The sequence below is a fragment of the Pecten maximus genome, chromosome 3 (genome assembly GCF_902652985.1).
Source record: "Pecten maximus chromosome 3, xPecMax1.1, whole genome shotgun sequence".
NCBI lineage: Eukaryota > Metazoa > Mollusca > Bivalvia > Pectinida > Pectinidae > Pecten > Pecten maximus.
In genome coordinates, this window is record NC_047017.1 from 27,339,986 (window position 1) to 27,362,781 (window position 22,796).

Here is a 22,796-nt window from a genome sequence, read left to right on the forward strand (position 1 = left end):
CTTTATAATTTTATGAAGGGTAACTAATCATAAACTGATAACGTCATCAATCTCTATACACATTTCATGGTGATGAAAAGCTTAATTAATTTCACAACAAATTGAAATACTTTAAGCATGTAAAAAAATACCAAACATGGGCATGTAATGTTAACGTAGACAGAGACATCACAACCCTGGTATAAGAGTTTGACTGGCCAACACTCACAAACCACGTGTTGATAAGCCAAACTCCTACATTCAGGACGAGATTTCCCTGTCCACGGAACAGACCCAAGTAAGATTCTAATCCATTAACCTATTTTTGGGAAACCTTGTGCCCCCTTGTGTTAACCCCCTTGTGTTAACCCCATTGCCCCTAATGTTTTACACCTTGCCCCCTTTTTGTTTTTGCCCCATTGTTGTATAAGCCTCCTTGTGTTTGGCATTATGTTTGGCCTCCTATGTTTGCTTCCTGCCCTCATGTTAGCCCCCCCCCCCTCTTGTATTTTGCCCCATCTTAGCTCCCTTTGTTCATGTCCTTTGTTTTAGCTCCTTGTGTTTGGTCCCTTGTGCTTGGCCCTTGTGCTTGGCCCCTTGTGTTTGGTGTACTTATATATATGTTTGTCTTTTGTTTAAGGCCATCTTGAGTTTGGCTCCTCGTGTTTGCCCTTTATGTTTTGTACCTTGTTTGGTGTTTGTCTTTTGTGTTGGCCCCTTGATTTTGGCCCCTTATATTTGTCCCTTATGTTTGGCACTTTGCCCACACCCCCTCCCCTTTTGTGTTTGCCCTCTTGTGTTTACTGCCCCTTGTATTTGACCCCATTCACCCATGCCCTTGTTGCGTTTGCCTCCTTGCATTTGGTGCTGTCTCCTCTCCTTATTGTTTGCCCCTTGTGTTAGCTCTCCCCATTTGTATCCCCCCCCCCCCTCTTGTTTTGACCCCTGTGTTAGCCCTTTGCCTTGTTTGTGTTCGATCCCTTGCCAACTCCCCCCCCCCCCCCCCGATGTTTGTGCCCATAGGTTTGCCCCTTGCCTCCCCCTTTGTGTTTGCCCCAATGCCCCCCCCCCCCCCCCCCCCCCCCCTATGTTTGGTCCTTGTTTGTCCCCCTTCTTTGTATTTGCCTCCTAGAGCTAGCCCTTTGCCTCCCCCTTGTGTTTGGTCCCTCCTCCCCCATCCCATGTGTTTGCCCCTTGCCCGCCCCCTTTGTGTTTGCCCCATCCCCCCCTTTGTGTTTTGGCCCCTTGTTAGTCCCCCTCCTTTGTGTGTACCCTCTAGTGTTAGCCCTTTGCCCCCCCCCCCCCCCCCCCCCCCTTTGTTTGCCCCCTTTTGTTTGGTCCTGTCCCCTCCATGTGTTTGGCCCTTACAAGTATGTGTGTGTCTATACTCTACTTTATGACAGCAGTTAAGTCTAATAGAAACCCTCATATAACCAAGAGTACAAACTTTGGTGCTGGCTGTCATTATTTATTGATGAACAGAAAAGCGGCTCACAGCATCCCTTGGTGGTGTGAAAGTATTGAGATCTTTTATCTCATTCACTTCCAAATACAAACTAACATAATTGATTCTTAACCTAATCCTTTTTGAAATTTTCTTTTAGCGTGACTAAACCTTATATATAAATGTATAAAATGTGTAATGAAAACATTTTTGAAAATTCCTTCAAATTCTAGACTTTTGTATGTTAAAAATTAGTAGGTAGTTATCATCGGTAAGATAATAACAAGTTGGTGGAAAATTCATCAATATCTCCTTAATTACAAAGATGACAACGAAAACAAAACAAGGTACTTTTCATTCATTTATTCAACTTAGAGCCTCTATGTTTTCATTAAACAAAAAATTTTGACAAAACTACAAAAATATGTTAAATGATAGAATATATATCCTATAAGGCCACACCAAATTAATCAGTTGTTCGTCGGGAATCCCGCTCCAAAAATATCAAAGTCGAGAAAAAAATTTAAATAATTTTTTCCCGCACCTCCGGAAAAATCGTCAAATCCGGATTTTTTTTCCCGTTTTCCGACTTCTTTTTCCGGTTATTACAACACATTTCGACGCTTGAAACACCGACCCAAACAAGCGTTTCGTTGATACCTGATGCAGAGATGAAAAAAATGACGGAAAGGCTCCGGCCTAGCACGAGGATAGTCTGCTGTAAATTCTTGGAATAGTATGGGTATTTTTATAGTAAGTGTACAGAGGGGGTCGGGTGCACTAATGTTAAATACAGCGATCGAAGCGGAGAACAATGAAACGTTTTATGACCTTTTTATCCGCAGTATTAACTACCACCTTGGTTTAAACAGTATTTTATTATCAATGGTATATACAATAGTCCAATACATGGGTCATTATATACAATAATTGGAAACTACCACCTTGGAAATTTTTTGTAATGTGGTAACAATCAAAGTATTTATTTTATTTTGAAGAATGATATTTTTTGGTCAGTACCTATGTGATATTTTTTTTATTTGTATTCCATAATAATAATCAGAAAATGTGGAATTTTTTTATTCCAATTTCATCATTTCACAGTTGTCCTCTTAGTATTAGGGCTATTCCATTAAAATATCTAAATGACCCCAGGATTCCAAAACAATTCACCTCTGTCCATGGTTAGATTTCGCTCCAATTACTTCTGTGTATTAAAATTAATTAAATAAATTCTTTGGGTGGTACCCCTAAAACAAACTGGACTCCTGGGGTAGGGTAGATGTTTTACTGGAAAAGCCCTTAGTTTTACTGTTAAATACAAGTCAATTATATTTGATAGATGCTGAATTCCTAGCCATATACATTTTAATGATTGTGTTTCTAATATGCCAATTTTCTGTTGTTTTATATGGTATTATTATTTTTGTTCCAGATAATTATATATGATATAGTGATTTTGTTTTTTCTGTGCCAATTTTCTTTTGTTTTATACATTATTATACCGGTATTTGTTCCATACAAATGAGAGAACTGTGTTAAGTTTGATTTGATCAAGTAGATCAGGTATTAAATTGTTGTTGGATTTTACATACAATTGTTTAGTTATTTGTGTATGAAATCACTTTATGATATACATGTACTTGAATTGATCACAAATAGACACAAACATCTGTTCAATATGGTATTCAGTTTATTTCCAACATTTGATGAAAAAAAAATAATGGAAAAAAATATCGCTCGCACATCATTTGAACGCTTCGCCTCTTGAAATCTCTAAATGGAAATTTTTTGCTAGAAAAAAAAATTTCGCTCGCTCGCCCCAATTTCTTTTACCGGTTTCCCGAAGAACAACTGATTAATTTGGTGTGGCCTAATGACGATATAATGTGAGAATCAATACCATTTTTCTTTATAATTGTAATTGAAACTAGGAAACTACCCACTAATTACGGGGATCAAATCTCTTCTACCGTGCTCCACTCTCTATATGTAAATGAGCAGCAGAAAATATGCTATATACATAAATGCGCAAACTGGTTTGTTTTGAAAAATGGCAGACTGGCAATCAAAGCTATGATTCAGAAGCCCAATGTTGATCGGACGTACTGGTTGTTGTCGCAAAGATAAAGAAAATGTGTGGGCAAAAAAATATATAAACTAAAGTAAAGTTTACCCCCTTCCCAGAGGCAAATGTGAGATCCCAGTGTCATGAAATTCACAATTTTTGTAAAACACCTGAAGACTCTTCCATCTATATATATATATATGAAGAGCATTTGATTCTACCGTACTTGGGTCTTGAGAATAAGTTTTTTGAAATTTCAGTTAATTTGATCCTTTTTGGCACCGCCCCTCATGCCCTTGGGGGTCAGTCAGTACCAATATTCACATACTATTCAACAGACATCCCATACTGATAATTCTAACAAAGTTTGTATTATTTTGAATAGCAACTGGAACAAATAATGCTCAAAAATGTGTTTTTCCTATATAAACTATAGTACACATTACCCCCTTCCTAGAGGGAAACATGAGACCAAAGGTCATGAAATTCACAATTTTGGTTAAAACGCTTTAATTTAGACCTTTCATCTATGAAGTGTATTTGAATCTACCTTACTTGGGTCTTGAGAAGAAGATTTTTGAAATTTTAGTCAATATGACCTTTTTTGCCCTGCCCCGCAGGCCTCTGGGGGGTGGGGACCATATAATTTATAATTTTGGTTAATCTTTGGCCATGGAAGCTTCCTGCCAAATTTCATCGAAAATTTAAACTGTTTATGGACGGACAATGAACGACTCACGACGCACAATGACAGACAAAAGACAGTTACAATTTAGAATATAGGTCACTTGAGACTTTGTCTCTGGTGACCTAAAAAGACACAGGACATTTTTGGGGGGAAATCACAGCCAACAACCTACCTCCTCCCACCCCCCACCCCCTCCCCACTTGAGGACATAAGTCTGACTCTATACCTGAGGACACAAGACATGGGTGTGTTTGTCCATTGTCTGAGAATCTTCAGGGAACAATAGAGTAAAGTCGGTATTGATCAGTATGTAGCCTACCATGAACAACTAATATCCTCCACAATCTAATTACTCAGCCTTTTACTGCTGTATCACCAATACAGGCAGCCAATTAGTGTCCGTCCAGCAGCACACAGGGGACTGACATATATAAACACCATCCATATTAGCTCCATATAAACATCATATCAGTCATAGAAAAACACATCCATCACATCACAATGGTCTCCTGTCAACTTATAGGTCAATTAGTTAAATCACTAAACGTAATGAGTGAATACTAATATGAACTGATATTACATATAATACTCACCATTTCAGATGTCATTTGTTAGTCTTCAAATACTACTGATATACTTCTACTAAATTGACTGATATTGACTTCTAGTCATTTCCTGCCATATAACATGCCTCATTAAATTTCCCAGAGTGGTATCTCCAATGTGATTCAGGCCTGATTTAAAAGTGCATGCATGTTCAGTGTTGGTGCACTAATAACTAAAGACGATGACAGAGAATTCCAAGTGTCCACAACTTAACTCGGTTTTAGAAATACGCATCCTTGTAGTCTGGTTCCTGTTCTCTACTTGAAGAGTTTCCTAATATGTCCCCAAGTGTTGTGAAGATTCTGGCCTTCTGGGAATACAACAAACTTCCCAGGATGTACATCTTCCTGTCCACTACAGACCGTGTAGAGACTGAACATGTCTGATCTATCCCTCCTTTACTTCAGTGATGGTTATATATATTCAGTCGTTTCCTCATAAGAATGATTCACGTGTTCTTCTGCTCTTTTTATGGAAAGGAAACCAGACAGATGTGCAGTATTCAAGGTGGGGTCTTACCCAGGCTTTGTAGAGGTTGGAAAACATTTCCTCATCTATATATATGAATGTCTTCAAAATCAGCCAAACCATCCTGTTAGCTTTCCTTGCCTGAATGTAGACAAAATCAGCCAAACCATCCTGTTAGCTTTCCTTGCCTGAATGTAGACAATCGTAATTGATGCCAAAATCCTTTTGTTTTCATTTTTTGAATGGCGTATGCACAATCTTCACTGAGGCTGTATACATGGTCTGGTGGCTCATCCCCAGTTTGAATGTTCATGTTTGCATTTCTCTTTATTGAGTTTCATAAGCCAGGTTTTTTGTCCAGTTGCTGACATTGTTGATATTTTCCTGCAGAGAGTCACTCTTAAATGCTTCCTTCCAGATGATATTTCACTGTAGATCTTGGCACCATCTGTAAACAGTTTGAAGATCATTTACACAGATCAAAAACAAAGTTGGTCCTAAAACACTGCCCTGGAGAACTCCGCTTGTCACTGGTATAGTGTTCACCATTTTCTGTTAATAAAGACCAGTTGCTCCATTCCACATAAAAAATACTCTATCTATTTCCCCATGTTTCCCCGAGTTGCCATATTCCTTAACTTTCTCCAATAATCTTTGATTGGGAACAGTATCAAAAGCCTTCTTAAAATCGAGGTACACTACTTGATTTCCATTGTCTTATGCTTCTGTTCAATCTTAAATGACTTCTAATAGCTGTAGATTGCAAGATCATCTGCTTCTAAATCCATACTGGTGTTTGGAAAACAGCTGATTTCAATTGTCATAAGATCTGTGACCCTATTTCTTGTAATCCTTTTGCGCAAAATAACTGAAGTTAAACTTACAAGCCTGTAGTTGCTGCACTCCAGTTAACTTCCTGGCGTATATATTGGTGCTACATTGGCTTTCTTCCAGTCTTCCGGTCATCTTCCTTCCTTCAATGACTTGTTAAACACTGCATTCAATGATCTAATGAGTTCTTCTAGTGCCTCCTTGATGAAATGAGGATGAATATTATCAGGCCCATGTAATTTTGAGCCGTCCGTATCCTTCACAGTGGTGATTTGTCAGTGTCAACCAAGTCATATATGATGTTCTAAAGTGGCATGTCTGGAATATCTTCGTCCAATTCCTCAGTGTATATGCCGACAAAGAAAGATGATAATGCCTCTGCCAATTCTCCTGATCATTTCATGTAAGTTCCCCTCTGCTATCATAAACATTCAGAACTGTTGCCTTCTTCTTGGAAAGGCTGTACCTCCAGAATTGATCATCATAGAAATGATGTACAGAAACATTACATTACATGAACCGTATTATCTCTCATTAAATCATATCACAGGAAACACCTCAAAATCTGCTGCTATCTGTGATCAATATTACAATATATCTAACCCTATCAAAAAATGTCTACCGCCAGCCTATCCTATCAAAAAATGTCTACAGCCAGCCTATCCTATCAAACAAATGTCTGTACAGCCAGCTTATATATCATATCCTATCAAACAAATATCTGTACGGCCAGCTTATATATCATATCCTATCAAACAAATATCTGTACAGCCAGCTTATACATCATATCCTATCAAACAAATGTCTGTACGGCCAGCTTATATATCATATCCTATCAAACAAATATCTGTACGGTCAGCTTATATATATCATCCTATCAAACAAATGTCTGTACAGCCAGCTTATATATCATATCCTATCAAACAAATGTCTGTACAGCCAGCTTATATATCATATCCTATCAAACAAATGTCTGTACAGCCAGCTTATATATCATATATATCCTATCAAACAAATGTCTGTACAGCCAGCTTATATATCATATCCTATCAAACAAATGTCTGAACAGCCAGCTTATATATCATATCCTATCAAACAAATGTCTGTACAGCCAGCTTATACATATCCTATCAAACAAATGTCTGTACGGCCAGCTTATATATCATATCCTATCAAACAAATGTCTGTACAGCCAGCTTATCCTATCAAACAAATGTCTGTACAGCCAGCCTATCCTATCAAACAAATATCTGTACGGCCAGCTTATATATCATATCCTATCAAACAAATGTCTACAGCCAGCCTATCCTATCAAACAAATGTCTGTACAACCAGCTTATATATCATATCCTATCAAACAAATGTCTGTACAGCCAGCTTATATATCATATCCTATCAAACAAATATCTGTACAGCAAGCTTATACAGTGGAACTTCGTTAACTCGAACTCGGATAACTCGAATACCCCGCTTAACTCGAAGTACCTCGCCGGTCCCGGCCGAATTCTCTCTTTATCTTAGTAAAAAAAACTCGGAAAATTCGAATTCGGATAACTCGAAGTATAATTTTCGTTGATCGGTGGCAAACGCCGACATTTTTTAAGAGCTAAATTCCGTTTGTAATACTGAACATATCGGCACTACTAACCTACATGCTATTATAAGTGTTTCATAAATTCATAAAAGAAATTGTCGGTTGAATCTTATAACAACAAGTCTTGGTGATAAAAAGTACTGCTTTACTTACATCAGGTAATTTCCCAAGGCGGTCGCCGATATCAGTACACACGATAGTCAACAACTCATCTACCTGTTTGCTCAAGCGGAACTAATCTCTGACACACCGGTAGATCTACCCGGCTGATGTTTTTACAGGTGTAGAAATGACACAGTCACCGGCGCCTATTAAATCTTTAAACTGCTGAAACAATAGCGTAATTACTGCCGAGGTGTTCAGAGTACAACTGTAACGGTCAGTGCTGTCTATTAAATCGGATAAAACGCCAACTCAGTTACAGTAACATTTTATACGCACATGCGCAGCCCAACTTCCGGTGCTAATACACATGGAAATGGCGTGGTTATCAATAAAAAGTAAGTAGGCCGATCAAACAGTATTTCATATATGTCCAATAGAAGGTAATGGTTCTGTTACGTTTTGTATGCAATCTGTGTTAAACTTAAACGGTTATTTGTTTTGACATTAATAACTTGTTATTTTGTCGAATTCCGTTTTATCGTTTACCTTTTGCAAACATGACTTGCACATCAGATCGTTATTGAAGTGACTAAGTGAAAGAAACTTTATCGTGACTGTATATCGGCAAAACTACACCAAATTACAAGTGACATAACGAAACATTACATATATATTTACATCTATTGACAAGTCTTCACACTAAACTGATGAGCGACAGAGCGAAGTTATAATGATTATATAATGTTGACAAATATTGACCAAACTTTTCACCAAAAACGATAACTCGCTTAATTCGAACACTCGGATAACTCGAAGTTTTTTCGTGGTCCCGTCGACTTCGAGTTAACGAAGTTCCACTGTATATCATATCCTATCAAACAAATGTCTGTACAGCCAGCTTATATATCATATCCTATCAAACAAATGTCTGAACAGCCAGCTTATATATCATATCCTATCAAACAAATGTCTGTACGGCCAGCTTATATCATATCCTATCAAACAAATGTCTGTACAGCCAGCTTATATATCATATCCTATCAAATAAATGTCTGTACAGCCAGCTTATATATCACATCCTATCAAATGACCAAATGACTGCCTCCTATACAAAAATATTCAGAACATACAAATAAATGTGTTGAAAAGCAGTCAAACTTCTGAAATCTATTTTTTTTTTGTCTGAAATTGCAATTTTTTTAATTGTGATTTGCATTGGTTCCAAAACAAAATATCATATTTCCCTAGTAAAGTTCTAATATACAGTTAAACATAGACACTAAATATTTACAGAGGCACAGTGGCCTATTGGTAGGATGAAGGACTATGTGACCGAAGGCTAATCCGAGTCCCAGTATGGGCACTGGTTGTATCCTTGAACAAGATACTTTTCTCTGTTTTGTTCCAGTCAACTCAGTTGTAAATGAGTATTGGTAGGGCGCAGTGCAAGAAATGTCATGTCTAAAGCTGTTTTTAACTGTAATATTGTCTGAAGAAGGCTATAATGGAATTATTTGTCTTTTCTTTTTTTAACTATAATTGTCTGTTTAGCCTACTGATGTAACAAGTTGGTTCTGATACAGATTTAATTCTTGTTTAACTAGAAGCCTATAATTACATGTTAGACTAGAAGACGTCACAGATATATGATTATACAGATCTATTTGACACTCAGTAGAGACGGAACTGCATTGCCACAAAGGTCTAATGACTCAAGCATCTGTTTTCTGAGAAACCAAGCACATCAACTAGTTTCAAAAGCTTTTCCTAAAATGCAAATTTAGCACTTTTTGTCTCTAGGCAGTTGTTAAGTATGAGATACACTCAACAGCACCTTGACATTTCCATATAGAACTACTTAATATGTCAACGTATCCTCCAAAAAAGGTTATTTGGCAGTAAAACATTTCCAAACACTACTTCAGCTTTGGCATTTATACAGAGGACATTTATTGATTATGATGGGTTTTATTTAACAGCAAGACACAACTCCCATCTTTACACACAGTATATATTGGCCCGTCCACCAATACCTACATCTACAGAAAAACTACAGATAATTAATATACTTTGGAAATCAACAGCTGGTTTATCACAAAACATAACAGAGGAGAGTTTGAAGGACAGATGGGATCACTTTACCACTCCTATACCAAACATTAGATAAATCCTAATCTGTGCAGAAATAGTAATTCTGAATTTCTATGTACCAGTATGTTACCACTTTAGTCTCATTGGATTCACATTCATAAAATTAATGTGAATCAGAATGTAATATGTATCTGAAGTGTTTTTTGGCATCAAGGTGAACACATGCTCGGAGGATCTATTCACATTTACAAACCATGATCAGGTGACAAATGTTAAGAGTGTGACAGGAAGAGTACTCTTACATTTCAATATCTTATATTTTGATAGATCTATTGTATAGGTAAAGTAATTATATCAATGCTGTCAATCTTTCATTAATTTGTATTATATATTAAGGATTGTAAATTATATGATGTAATCTTTTAGTATGCTTGAGCCGTAAGGCTTAAAGTGAATAAAACATCGAACATTGAACATTGAACATTGAACACAAATCACAAGTCATACGGGAGATAACTCTCACACAAATCACAGCTTATAAGGGAGATAATTCCGACAAAAATCACAAGTCTAAAGAGAGAAAACTCTTACACAAATCATATGGGAGATTACTCTCACACAAATCACAGCTTTTAAGGGAGAGAATTCTGACAAAAATCATAAGTCTAAAGAGAGAAAACTCTGCACAATCCTTACACAAATCACATATCATACGGGAGTTTACCGACACAAATCACATATTATACGGGAGTTTACCGACACAAATCACATATCATACGGGAGTTTACCGACACAAATCACATATCATACGGGAGTTTACCGACACAAATCACATATCATACAGGAGTTTACCGACACAAATCACATATCATACGGGAGTTTACAGACACAAATCACATATCATACGGGAGTTTACCGACACAAATCACATATCATACGGGAGTTTACCGACACAAATCACATATCATACGGGAGTTTACTGACAAAAATCACATATCTTAAGGGAGATACGTCTTACACTGGTATAAAGGGACAAAAACTAGACAAAGCACAGGTACAATCTGAAAAGGACTGCATATCCTAAAGGGAGATAACTCTAAAAACAAACCACTGGTTAATCAGTAGTGAAATAGAGTGTGACCATCATTTCCTGAAACAGGAGTTTATTAATTCACTGGTAATGTTCAACATAATAATTACTATACACCAGCAGAAACACTCATACACTCTCTCTTTTATAGTATGAGCAACGCTTATATATAGTATATACGTATCAGGAAGGTATTAGAATAATTAACATACAGACAATACATTTGAGAATATTAACAAATACATATTGCTACTGTTAGTACTATATAACTATCCTGTTATAACATCACACAGTGAAGAGCTTACCTAGCTTGCCTGATTTTGGTTCACGTTTGGGTGGGGCATCAATGCAGGGAAATCCGCCACAGTTGGAGAAACAGAGGAGCTTGTTGAGGTACATGAAGAAGATGATGAGGACGAGGAGGAAGGCCCCAACTGCCCCAAGGAAGGCGATGGCCGCCCCAGGGACTGTAACAGAACCGAGCAGAAACATTGAATTAGCGACATGTAGGCAACTGACACATATACAGCTAATTATACCAATCACCACCATCAGCCTACTGATATACAGTCTAACACACCACTGATACACAACATTTACATACTAGTGTTGATAATTTATACAACATATGGGGGAAATACCAAGAAAAAAACATCTTATGTTACAGTTATAAAGAATCAGCAAATAAAATGTTTGGTACCAATAAACATAAAATATATATGACCAAGTTGCTACAATTTTTTATGTGACAATCGTCTGGTATTACAGTTTATGGATCTGGTTATAACAATCAGATCAACAGCTGGCAGACACTAAATCAAACAAGCCAACAAAACATATATGTTGTTTCCATAACATCACTGACATTTTAGATTAAACGCAAAGGATCAAAGATATTTCTTCACAAAAACTAGGTACGTTTAAATCAATATTGCTACACAATGCAAAAACATATGTACTCAATCTAACTTTAAATATTACACAAAAAAGTGTTATTTTAGTAGCTTAGGTAATTATGATTGGTATGATGAAAAGGAGAATGAAACTCCGCTCGATCACTTTCATGTGAACTTGAACTAACCCAAGCACTTGTGAACCTGATAAGTGTGAGGAAAGATGTCAACTAAAACCACAAGGCTGTGGTTGTAACTCAGTTGATAGAGGACCAAATTTTAACTGACATTTTCATTGTTGTCAAAGCTCCCTCTAAGTCATTTGTCCATCAAAGCTCCCTCTAAGTCATTTGTCCATCAAAGCTCCCTTTAAGTCATTTGTCTATCCAAAGCTCCCTCTAAGTCATTTGTCCATCCAAAGCTCCCTCTAAGTCATTTGTCCATCAAAGCTCCCTCTAAGTCATTTGTCCATCCGAATTGAAGCTCCCTTTAAGTCATTTGTCTATCCGAAGCTCCCTTTAAGTCATTTGTCTATCCGAAGCTCCCTCTAAGTCATTTGTCAATCCAAAGCTCCCTCTAAGTCATTTGTCCATCCGAAGCTCCCTTTAAGTCATTTGTCTATCCGAAGCTCCCTTTAAGTCATTTGTCTATCCAAAGATCCCTCTAAGTCATTTGTCTATCCAAAGATCCCTCTAAGTCATTTGTCTATCCAAAGCTCCCTCTGAGTCATTTGTCTATCCAAAGCTCCCTCTAAGTCATTTGTCTATCCACAGATCCCTCTAAGTCATTTGTCTATCCAAAGCTCCTTCTAGGTCATTTGTCTATCCAAAGCTCCCTCTAAGTCATTTGTCTATCCAAAGCTCCCTCTAAGTCATTTGTCTATCCAAAGCTCCCTCTAAGTCATTTGTCTATCCAAAGCTCCCTCTAAGTCATTTGTCTATCCGAAGCTCCCTTTAAGTCATTTGTCTATCCAAAGCTCCCTCCAAGTCATTTGTCTATCCAAAGATCCCTCTAAGTCATTTGTCTATCCAAAGCTCCCTCTGAGTCATTTGTCCATCAAAGCTCCCTCTAAGTCATTTGTCTATCCAAAGCTCCCTTTAAGTCATTTGTCTATCCAAAGCTCCCTCTAAGTCATTTGTCAATCCAAAGCTCCCTCTGAGTCATTTGTCAATCCAAAGCTCTGTCTGAGTCATTTGTCTATCCAAAGCTCCCTCTAAGTCATTTGTCTATCCAAAGATCCCTCTAAGTCATTTGTCAATCCAAAGCTCCCTCTAAGTCATTTTTCTATCCATAGCTCCCTCTCAGTCATTTGTCTCTCAGACTGTCTGTCTAAACATACATTGTATTTGACAAAAAAGATGCAGAAAAAAACCTGTATAAAGGATATGCCTCGAAAGTGACTAGCTTCTGTAGCATTCTAGTGTAAATATGTAAGTATTGTTGGGAAATCATAATTTTAGTTCAGCGATTTGCCTTTTGGGATTTTGTTGATGCATAATCATTTAGCTTTATCATTCAGCTGAAAACAGTTTCATAGTTCATATCTTAATCCAAAATATACATCGTAATAAATAGTTGTACATTGGCTGTATTTCTATCACAAGACCACCACCAACCATCAAAGACAGGAAATCCATCACCAATGTGTATGTGCTTTTACCAGAAAACCCATTTCTCCATGCTTCAGTGAGTCCATACTATATATGCCAGAGAACAATATCTGAGAACACAAGTGTCCATTCTGTACCAGAGAACACAAGTGTCCATTCTGTACCACAAAACACAAGTGTCCATTCTGTACCAGAGAACATAAGTGTCCATTCTGTACCAGAAAACACAAGTGTCCATGCTGTACCAGAGAACACAAGTGCCCATGCTGTACCAGAGAACACAAGTGTCCATTCTGTACCAGAAAACACAAGTGTCCATGCTGTACCAGAGAACACAAGTGCCCATGCTGTACCAGAAAACACAAGTGTCCATTCTGTACCAGAAAACACAAGTGTCCATTCTGTACCAGAGAACACAAGTGTCCATTCTGTACCAGAAAACACAAGTGTCCATTCTGTACCAGAGAACACAAGTGTCCATTCTGTACCAGAAAACACAAGTGTCCATGCTGTACCAGAGAACACAAGTGCCCATGCTGTACCAGAGAACACATGAGTGTCCATGCTGTACCAGAGAACACAAGTGCCCATGCTGTACCAGAGAACACAAGTGTATATGTTGTACCAGAGAACACAAGTGTCTATGTTGTACCAGAGAACACAAGTGTCTATGTTGTACCAGAGAACATAAGTGTCCATTCTGTACTAGAGAACACAAATGTCCATTCTGTACCAGAGAACACAAGTGTCCATTCTGTACCAGAGAACATAAGTGTCCATTCTGTACCAGAGAACACAAGTGTCCATTCTGTACCAGAGAACACAAGTGTTCATGCTGTACCTGAGAGAGAACACAAGTGTCCATGCTGTACAAGAGAGAGAACACAAGTGTCCATGCTGTACCAGAGAACTCAAGTGTCCATTCTGTACCAGAGAACACAAGTGTCCATTCTGTGCCAGAGAACACAAGTGTCCATTTGCTGTTCCAGAGAACATAAGTGTCCATGCTGTACCAGAGAACATAAGTGTCCATTCTGTACCAGAGAACACAAGTGTCCATGCTGTACCAGAGAACACAAGTGTCCATGCTGTACAAGAGAGAGAACACAAGTGTCCATGCTGTACCAGAGAACTCAAGTGTCCATGCGGTACCAGAGAACTCATGTGTACATGTTATACCAGAGTTCCCATGCTGTATCCCATGCCCAAAGAACCCAATTCAAGCTCTCTTAACTATATTACAGAGAATCTATGCATGCCTATTCTACCAAGAATATATCCATCTGATAGCATGGGTCCTATTCGATCCTCACTATCACAGAAAACCAAGAATTTTATAGAATAAAGATCTGAACATGTGCATTGAAAAGTATAAATATTACATTAATGCCCTAAAAAAATCTAAACAGATATTAGAATGCTTCCCAAAGATTTTCTATATACAAACCATGTAAATGGTGATCAACCATTTTATCTGGAAGGCTTTAACAGGCTAGTTATCTGTGGAGATTTCAACAAAGTATGTGATAACATATATCGAAGGCACATACAATATTTTGATATTAAGGTTTAAACCACCTGAAACAAAAGTAAAGTTAGACATGTGAGAAGTGGAAACTTTGGGTTCTAAGTAGAATATATAATATATGGTGGTAATTTCTATATAACTGGACCAGTTTTATATTGTAAAGTACAAGCTCTATACACACCCTACCTCACTCCACATTCTACACACATGCACCTCACCCCACACCACACTCTATACACACCTCATCCCACACCACACTCTATACACACCTCACCCACAACACACTCTATACAACCTCATCCCAACAACACACTCTATACACACCTCACCCCACACCACACTCTACACACACCTCACCCTACACCACACTCTATAACACACACCCACACCACACTCTACACACCTCACCCTACACCACACTCTATACACACCTCACCCTACACCACACTCTATATATACACACCTCAACCCACACCACACTCTATACACACCTCACCCTACACCACACTCTATATATACACACCTCAACCCACACCACACTCTATATATACACACCTCACTCCACACTCTATACACACTTCACCCCACACCACACTCTATACACACCTCACCCCACACCACACTATACACACACCTCACCCTACACCACACTCTATACACACCTCACCCCACACCATACTCTACACACACCTCACCCTACACCACACTCTATACACACCTCACCCACACCACACTCTATACACACCCACCCTACACCACACTCTATACACACCTCACCCCACACCACACTCTATACACACCTCACCCTACACCACAGTCTATACACACCTCACCCTACACCACAATACACAACTCATCCCACACCACACTTTATACACACCTCACCCCACACTCTATATACATCTCACCCTACACCACACCCTATACACACCTCATCCCACACCACACTCTATACACACCTCACCCCACACCACACTCTACACACACCTCACCCCACACCACACTCTATACACATCTCACCACACCACACTCTATACACACCTCACCAACACCACACTCTATACACACATCACGTTTCACCACTCTATACATACCTAATCCCACACCACACTCTATACACACCTAACCCCACACCACACTCTATAAACACCTCACCCTACACCACACTCTATACACACCTAGCCCACACCACACTCTATACACACCTCACCCTACACCACACTCTATACACACCCACCCTACACCAATACACCCGATCCTATAGCATGTACCACACACACTCTAGACACACCTCACCTACACACAACTCTATACACCTCACCCTACACCACACTCTATACACACCTCACCCCACACCATACTCTACACACACCTCACCCTACACCACACTCTATACACCCCACCCAACACCACACTCTATACACAGCTCACCCTATACCACACTCTATACACACCTCACCCTACACTACACTCTATACACATCTCACCCTACACCACACTCTATACACACCTCACCCTACACCACACTCTATATATACACACCTCACCCCTACACCACACTCTATATATACACACCTCACCCTACACCACACTATATATACACACCTCACCCTACACCACACTCTATATATACACACCTCATGATCACCCTACACCACAATACACACCTCACCCTATACACCACACTCTATACACACTTCACCCTACACCAAACTCTATACACACCTCACCCTACACCACACTCTATACACATCTCACCCTACACCACACTCTATACACACCGACACCCTAACCTACCACACTTCTATAATATACAACACACCTCACCCTACACCACACTCTATACACACCTCACCCTACACCACACTATACACACCTCAACCCACACCACACTCTATACACACCTCACCCTACACCACACTCTATACACACCTCACCCTACACCACAATACACACCTCATCCTATAGCTATGTACACCACACTCTATACACAGCTCACCCTATACCACACTCTATACACACCTCACCCTATACCACACTCTTTATATACACACCTCACCCTACACCACACTCTATACACACCTCACCCTATACCACACTCTATACACACCTCACCCTACACTACACTCTATACACATCTCACCCTACACCACACTCTATACACACCTCACCCTACACCACAATACACACCTCATCCTATAGCTATGTACACCACACTCTATACACAGCTCACCCAACACCACACTCTATATATACACACCTCATCTTACACCACACTCTATACACACCTCACCCTACACCACACTATATACACATCTGACCCTACACCACACTCTATACACACCTCAACCCACACCACACTCTATACACATCTCACCCTACACCACACTCTATACACACCTCACCCAACACCACACTCTATATATACACACCTCATCCTACACCCCACTCTATACACACCTCACCCTACACCACACTCTATACACATCTCACCCTACACCACACTCTATACACACCTCACCCTACACCACACTCTATATATACACACCTCATCCTACACCACACTCTATACACACCTCACCCTACACCACACTCTATACACACCTCATCCTACACCACACTCTATACACCTCACCCTACACTACACTCTATACACACCTCACCCTACACCACACTCTATACACATCTCACCCTGCACCACACTCTATACACATCTCACCCCACACCACACTCTATACACATCTCACCCTACACCACACTCTATTCACACCTCACCCTACATCACATTCTATACACATCTCACCCTACACCACTATACACACCTCACCCTACACCACACTATATACACACCTCACCCTACACCACACTCTATATATACACACCTCACCCTACACCACACTCTATACACATCTCACCCTACACCACACTCTATTCACACCTCACCCTACATCACATTCTATACACATCTCACCCTACACCACTATACACACCTCACCCTACACCACACTCTATATATACACACCTCACCCTACAACACGCTCTATATATACACACCTCACCCTACAACACAATACACACCTCATTTCACACCACACTCTATACACACTATTAACACTTCCTTCAGTTAGAATGCCCACCCATTTCATGTTTCAAACATCATTTGGTTGAAATTAGTTTAGCCTGATGGAAATTTAAATAGAAGGGAACATTTTAGGTCCAAAGTTTACACCAGACATCAACTTCACATGCATATGTGATATGTCAGATTGTAGATCATCCTGACTTCAGCTAAATTGTCCGATGGCCTGAAATTTTTATTCAGTAATGCTTCATTTATCAAGGGCTTTTTATCTGATAATTAATCGAACAATATATGTTTAATAAAATTTTAATACCTGGAATTAAACTGATTAATTTACCACATTTTTCTCCGGAATTTTTAATTGAAGACTTTATTCGAAAACAATCAATGAATTTCAAATCTAAAAGGCATACTGATTCAAAATGATTCTGTTATAGAAAGTAGTTTGTGAATGTTTAATTCTGTTATAGAAAGTAATTTGTGAATGTTTAATTAATCATCATTTAATTAATACATTATTACAATGTACATGTACTTGTATATGTACATCTAATTTTCAACATAATTTTTAACATATTGAGATTGTACATGTTGACCCCAAACTTTTATAAATTTCAGGATTCCAAAGCTTAGAGTCAGTGATACTTTTACCCCAGTCAAGCCATGTCATGACTGAACTTGGTGGAATAAACCAATAATCTTAAATGTACATGGAATTAAAATATGGAAACTAGAAAGACAACATAAAAATAAAGAAAACCTACAATGGAAGATAGACAACTATACATATGGCTAGTAGACAGACCATAAAAACACAGTCAGTTCCCTCCACTTTGAGAAGTAAAGCTTTTTTCCTATTAAAACCATTTATATGAATCCTCGATTACAACTAATGTAATTTAGATAGTACTGCTGAAGGGTTATTGTTTGTTTCCATTTTAAGCTTGGTACAACGGAAATCTCTCGAGAGTAATATTCCTGTTACAGTATATACCCACATACATCCTCAAGTGTTCCATTTGGGAGATCAATTGGATCAGAAGAAGTCTGTGAAAACCTACCAAGATAATTATTAAACGGTAAGCTTCCAGTGGCATGCCCCTGGTGACAGACATCTTAATCAATGTCTACATCTTACTTCTCACTAACCACTGTTATTTACAGAAAAATCAATGGATTTCTTTTCATTCATATTTAAATTTAAGTTAAGCAAACAATTATCCAGTCTAAAACAGAGGTATAGCCATGTTCAGTTATTGATGACTACTAATTATGTAATTTCCAAACAAAATTACACTGCAAACATTCCTATAAAGCTTCGTCTCTGGATCAGAACTTAAGTGTTGTGCTTGTGATTATGCAACAGCAATGTAATTAAATTATGTACTCATTTCAAAGACAGATTTTATAACATATGATAACAGAACTAGATATTCCAGGACACATCACAAACACCTGTTGTTGGACAGATGTCCAAGTACACATCGCAAACACTTGTTGTTGGACAGATGTCATAGTACACAACACAAACACCTGTTGTTGGACAGATGTCCCAGTACACATCACAAACACCTGTTGTTGGACAGATGTCCAAGTACACAAACACCTGTTGTTGGACAGATATCCCAGTACACATCACAAACACCTGTTGTTGGACAGATGCCCAAGTACACATCACAAATACCAGTTGTTGGACAGATGTCCCAGTACACATCACAAACACCTGTTGTTGGACAGATGTCCCAGTACACAAATACCTGTTGTTGGACAGATGTCCAAGCATACATCACAAAAACCTGTTGAATAGATGTCCTAGTATACATTGATCACAACCAGCTGTTGCACAAATGTCCCAGTTTGGCCAGTACACATTACTGATGTCCTAGTATATACATCACAAATACCTGTTACACAGATACTTCAGTATACTGGTACATCAATCCAGGCTAGGGCAACCAGCTGACCCTTATGACTTTAGCAATTCCACAAGTTAAATCACTATTTCTTGACCCTTATGACTTTAGCAATTCCCCTAGTTAAATCACTATTTCTTGACCCTTATGACTTAAGCAATTCCACAATTTAAATCACTATTTCTTGACCCTTATGACTTTTAGCAATTCCCCAAGTTAAATCACTATTTCTTGACCCTTATAACTTTAGCAATTCCACAATTTAAATCACTATTTCTTGACCCTTATGACTTTAGCAATTCCCCAAGTTAAATCACTATTTCTAACAGAAAGGTTAAAACATATTTATGCGTCTTATAACATGTCCCTTCAATCCCAAGAGTCAATTCTCATTTTTGGAAGTCAAAAATATTCTCCCAAGGGTCTACTTGATGCCCTGTTCATCACAAATGCCTGTTTGAATTTGGTGTTTGTGGGAGATGGACTTTCTAACTATGTCATATGCATGCAATCAGGCGTTTTAAGGAATTTTTTCTCACAGGTTGAAATCCCTCACCAAATTGGAAGAAGCAATTGATGCTGTTTTCACTCTGTTTTCACTCTAAACACAAATTAAGAAAAAAAAACACTTGTAGTTTGCATATATAAATGTTTAAAAGATATTGATCTGCAGAATGTATCAGATTAAACATGAACTAATCATCTTATACAACTGATAATCTGTTTCCACTATCAAAATCATATGAAATACAATGTAATCCTTTGGCCTTTAAAAATTGTTTTGATTAAAGAATATCAAAATTTTAAAAAAAAACAAAAAAGATTTTTTAATGCAAGGTGTTGTATGTGATAGATAAAGGGCAGCAGATAAATGATTCCCTTCAGCTGAGTGACAAGTAGTACAAATGGTGATTTGCTTCAAGAAGTTACTGCATGACCACAGTGGAATCCTTCCATCTGTAAAATTGTGAGATTAAAAGACTGATTTTTCCCAACAAGAAATAAATATTGAAGTTCAATATTAATGAAATACTTAAAATGAATATTTTAAAAATTTCTTGATTGATATCATAATCCAAATATATAGCAAGAGTACATGTAATGTATTTCTCCTCTCCAGGGCTCTAGGAATCAAGGCATACAGCTGTGTCTCAACTCCTTACCACAAAATCTAGGTTAATTAGCTGCTCTGTGTCCACACCAGCATAGGACTGTAAAAGGTGTTGAGACGACAGTAATTCTATTGATTCTAAGGAAATACCAGAACCTCGTTATACATAGCCCTGAGAAATTCTTTCACCTTTGTGTATTTTTATTTAAACTAAATGAAATCAAACCTATAAGTACAGAGACTCTCAAAGGTGGTCATTCAAAGACATGAAATATAATAAAAAAAATTATAAGTTCAATTCCAGTAGCAGCACTCAGCTGAAATGTGGTTTTCCTGTTTCTTTCACTATAATCTGTGTCAATAACCATAAACATACATTTTCAATATATGCATGCAAGTCAGAGCAAACCTGCTCCCAAGTCTCTACTGACATATCAAAATGTATTTGATAGATTCAATTCTATATATGTATTAGTGATATTAAGTCTAGCTTTGTGCCATGGGGGTGGGGGTCCCTATTAATTAATTGGAAGAGAATGCGCAGCAGACAGGCAAGTTCAGGGTAGCGGGTTTGATCCACAGTGGACTCACATATGCATCACTCGTTCATTTACATCAACATACACTGTCTCTTCACCTGTATCAACATTTCATGCTGCATATTGCATTGAACAAATTTCAACAATAAGTAGAAATACTAGGAAATTGTGCTTCTGTATAATCTAAAAATCTTAATTCCTTTTACAACAATTGTGCAACAACGTAATATCAACTTATATATCATTCTTCTTGGCCCCGATGAAAGCCAACTTGGGGTCTTACTGTGGAAGGAAATCAGAGTATCAGGGAAAAACCTGCCTGGTCAGGCAGATGACCCAATTCTTTTTAATGTCCGATTGGGGAATCAAACCCGGGCCTGGCTAAGGTAAAAGGCAATGTATATATATGTACCACTGTCTCACCCGACTACCAATTATGCTTAATTTAGTATAAGATCATGTAGGTCTCTGAATCACTATAAAGCATAACTTTCATCTAGTCCGCTATAGGCCTAATATTGCATGCCAAATTTTAGGGCCTTCGATTGTTGTCAGTTTATGATTAAGCGGACTGATCTTCCCACTTTGAGTGCCTTTTTATATTCGGCGAATTTTCCTGTTACACTTAACACAATATCAATACAAGAAAACAACTGGTTCAGTAAACACAGAAATCAACAATTTTAGGGCTATATATCAATATGCTATCTGAATATGATTTAAAATGCAGCCCCTATGAAGTAGCATTCCTATCTTTATGCAATGTTTACATTTCAGGACGGTCGCAGTGATGACTGATGGGGCCGGTGATATGCATATTAAATTTAATATATCAGCATGGATGAGTTAATATAGCACAATGTTCATATTAAAGCAATGAGGTGGCTACTCACGTATTAAACCCATCTTGTCTCTCACTCTGTGTACCTATGTGTCCCGCATAACATTTACACCTACGCTCGTACCGCTTAGTCGGCAGCCATTGATAAACATTAACTTTTCCTTCTCATAAATATTCATTAGCGACATGAATACACAACCATAACAAATGAGTTTGAAAATAAAAAAATGTCGATATATTACCTTTTCCCATATTTGACTGTCATAAAAATTAATTTCAGGATGATATTTTGAAAACACCAGGAAATAGTGGGTC

At 38.2% G+C, this 22,796-nt stretch overlaps 1 protein-coding gene across 1 annotated transcript in view; it reads right to left on the reverse strand.

Annotated features, from left to right (window-relative positions):
- LOC117323767 (synaptotagmin-14-like) overlaps window positions 1-22,641 on the reverse strand; it is a 95,623-nt gene extending 72,982 nt beyond the window's left edge. Inside the window, exons 1-2 of the mRNA XM_033879202.1 lie at window positions 22,534-22,641; window positions 11,270-11,431 (exon numbers count right to left, since the gene is read on the reverse strand). Of these exons, the coding sequence (XP_033735093.1) occupies window positions 11,270-11,431; window positions 22,534-22,546 (175 nt within the window). The 5' untranslated portion in view covers window positions 22,547-22,641. The remainder of the gene's footprint in view (window positions 1-11,269; window positions 11,432-22,533) is intronic.
- Between the last annotated feature and the right edge of the window lie 155 nt (window positions 22,642-22,796).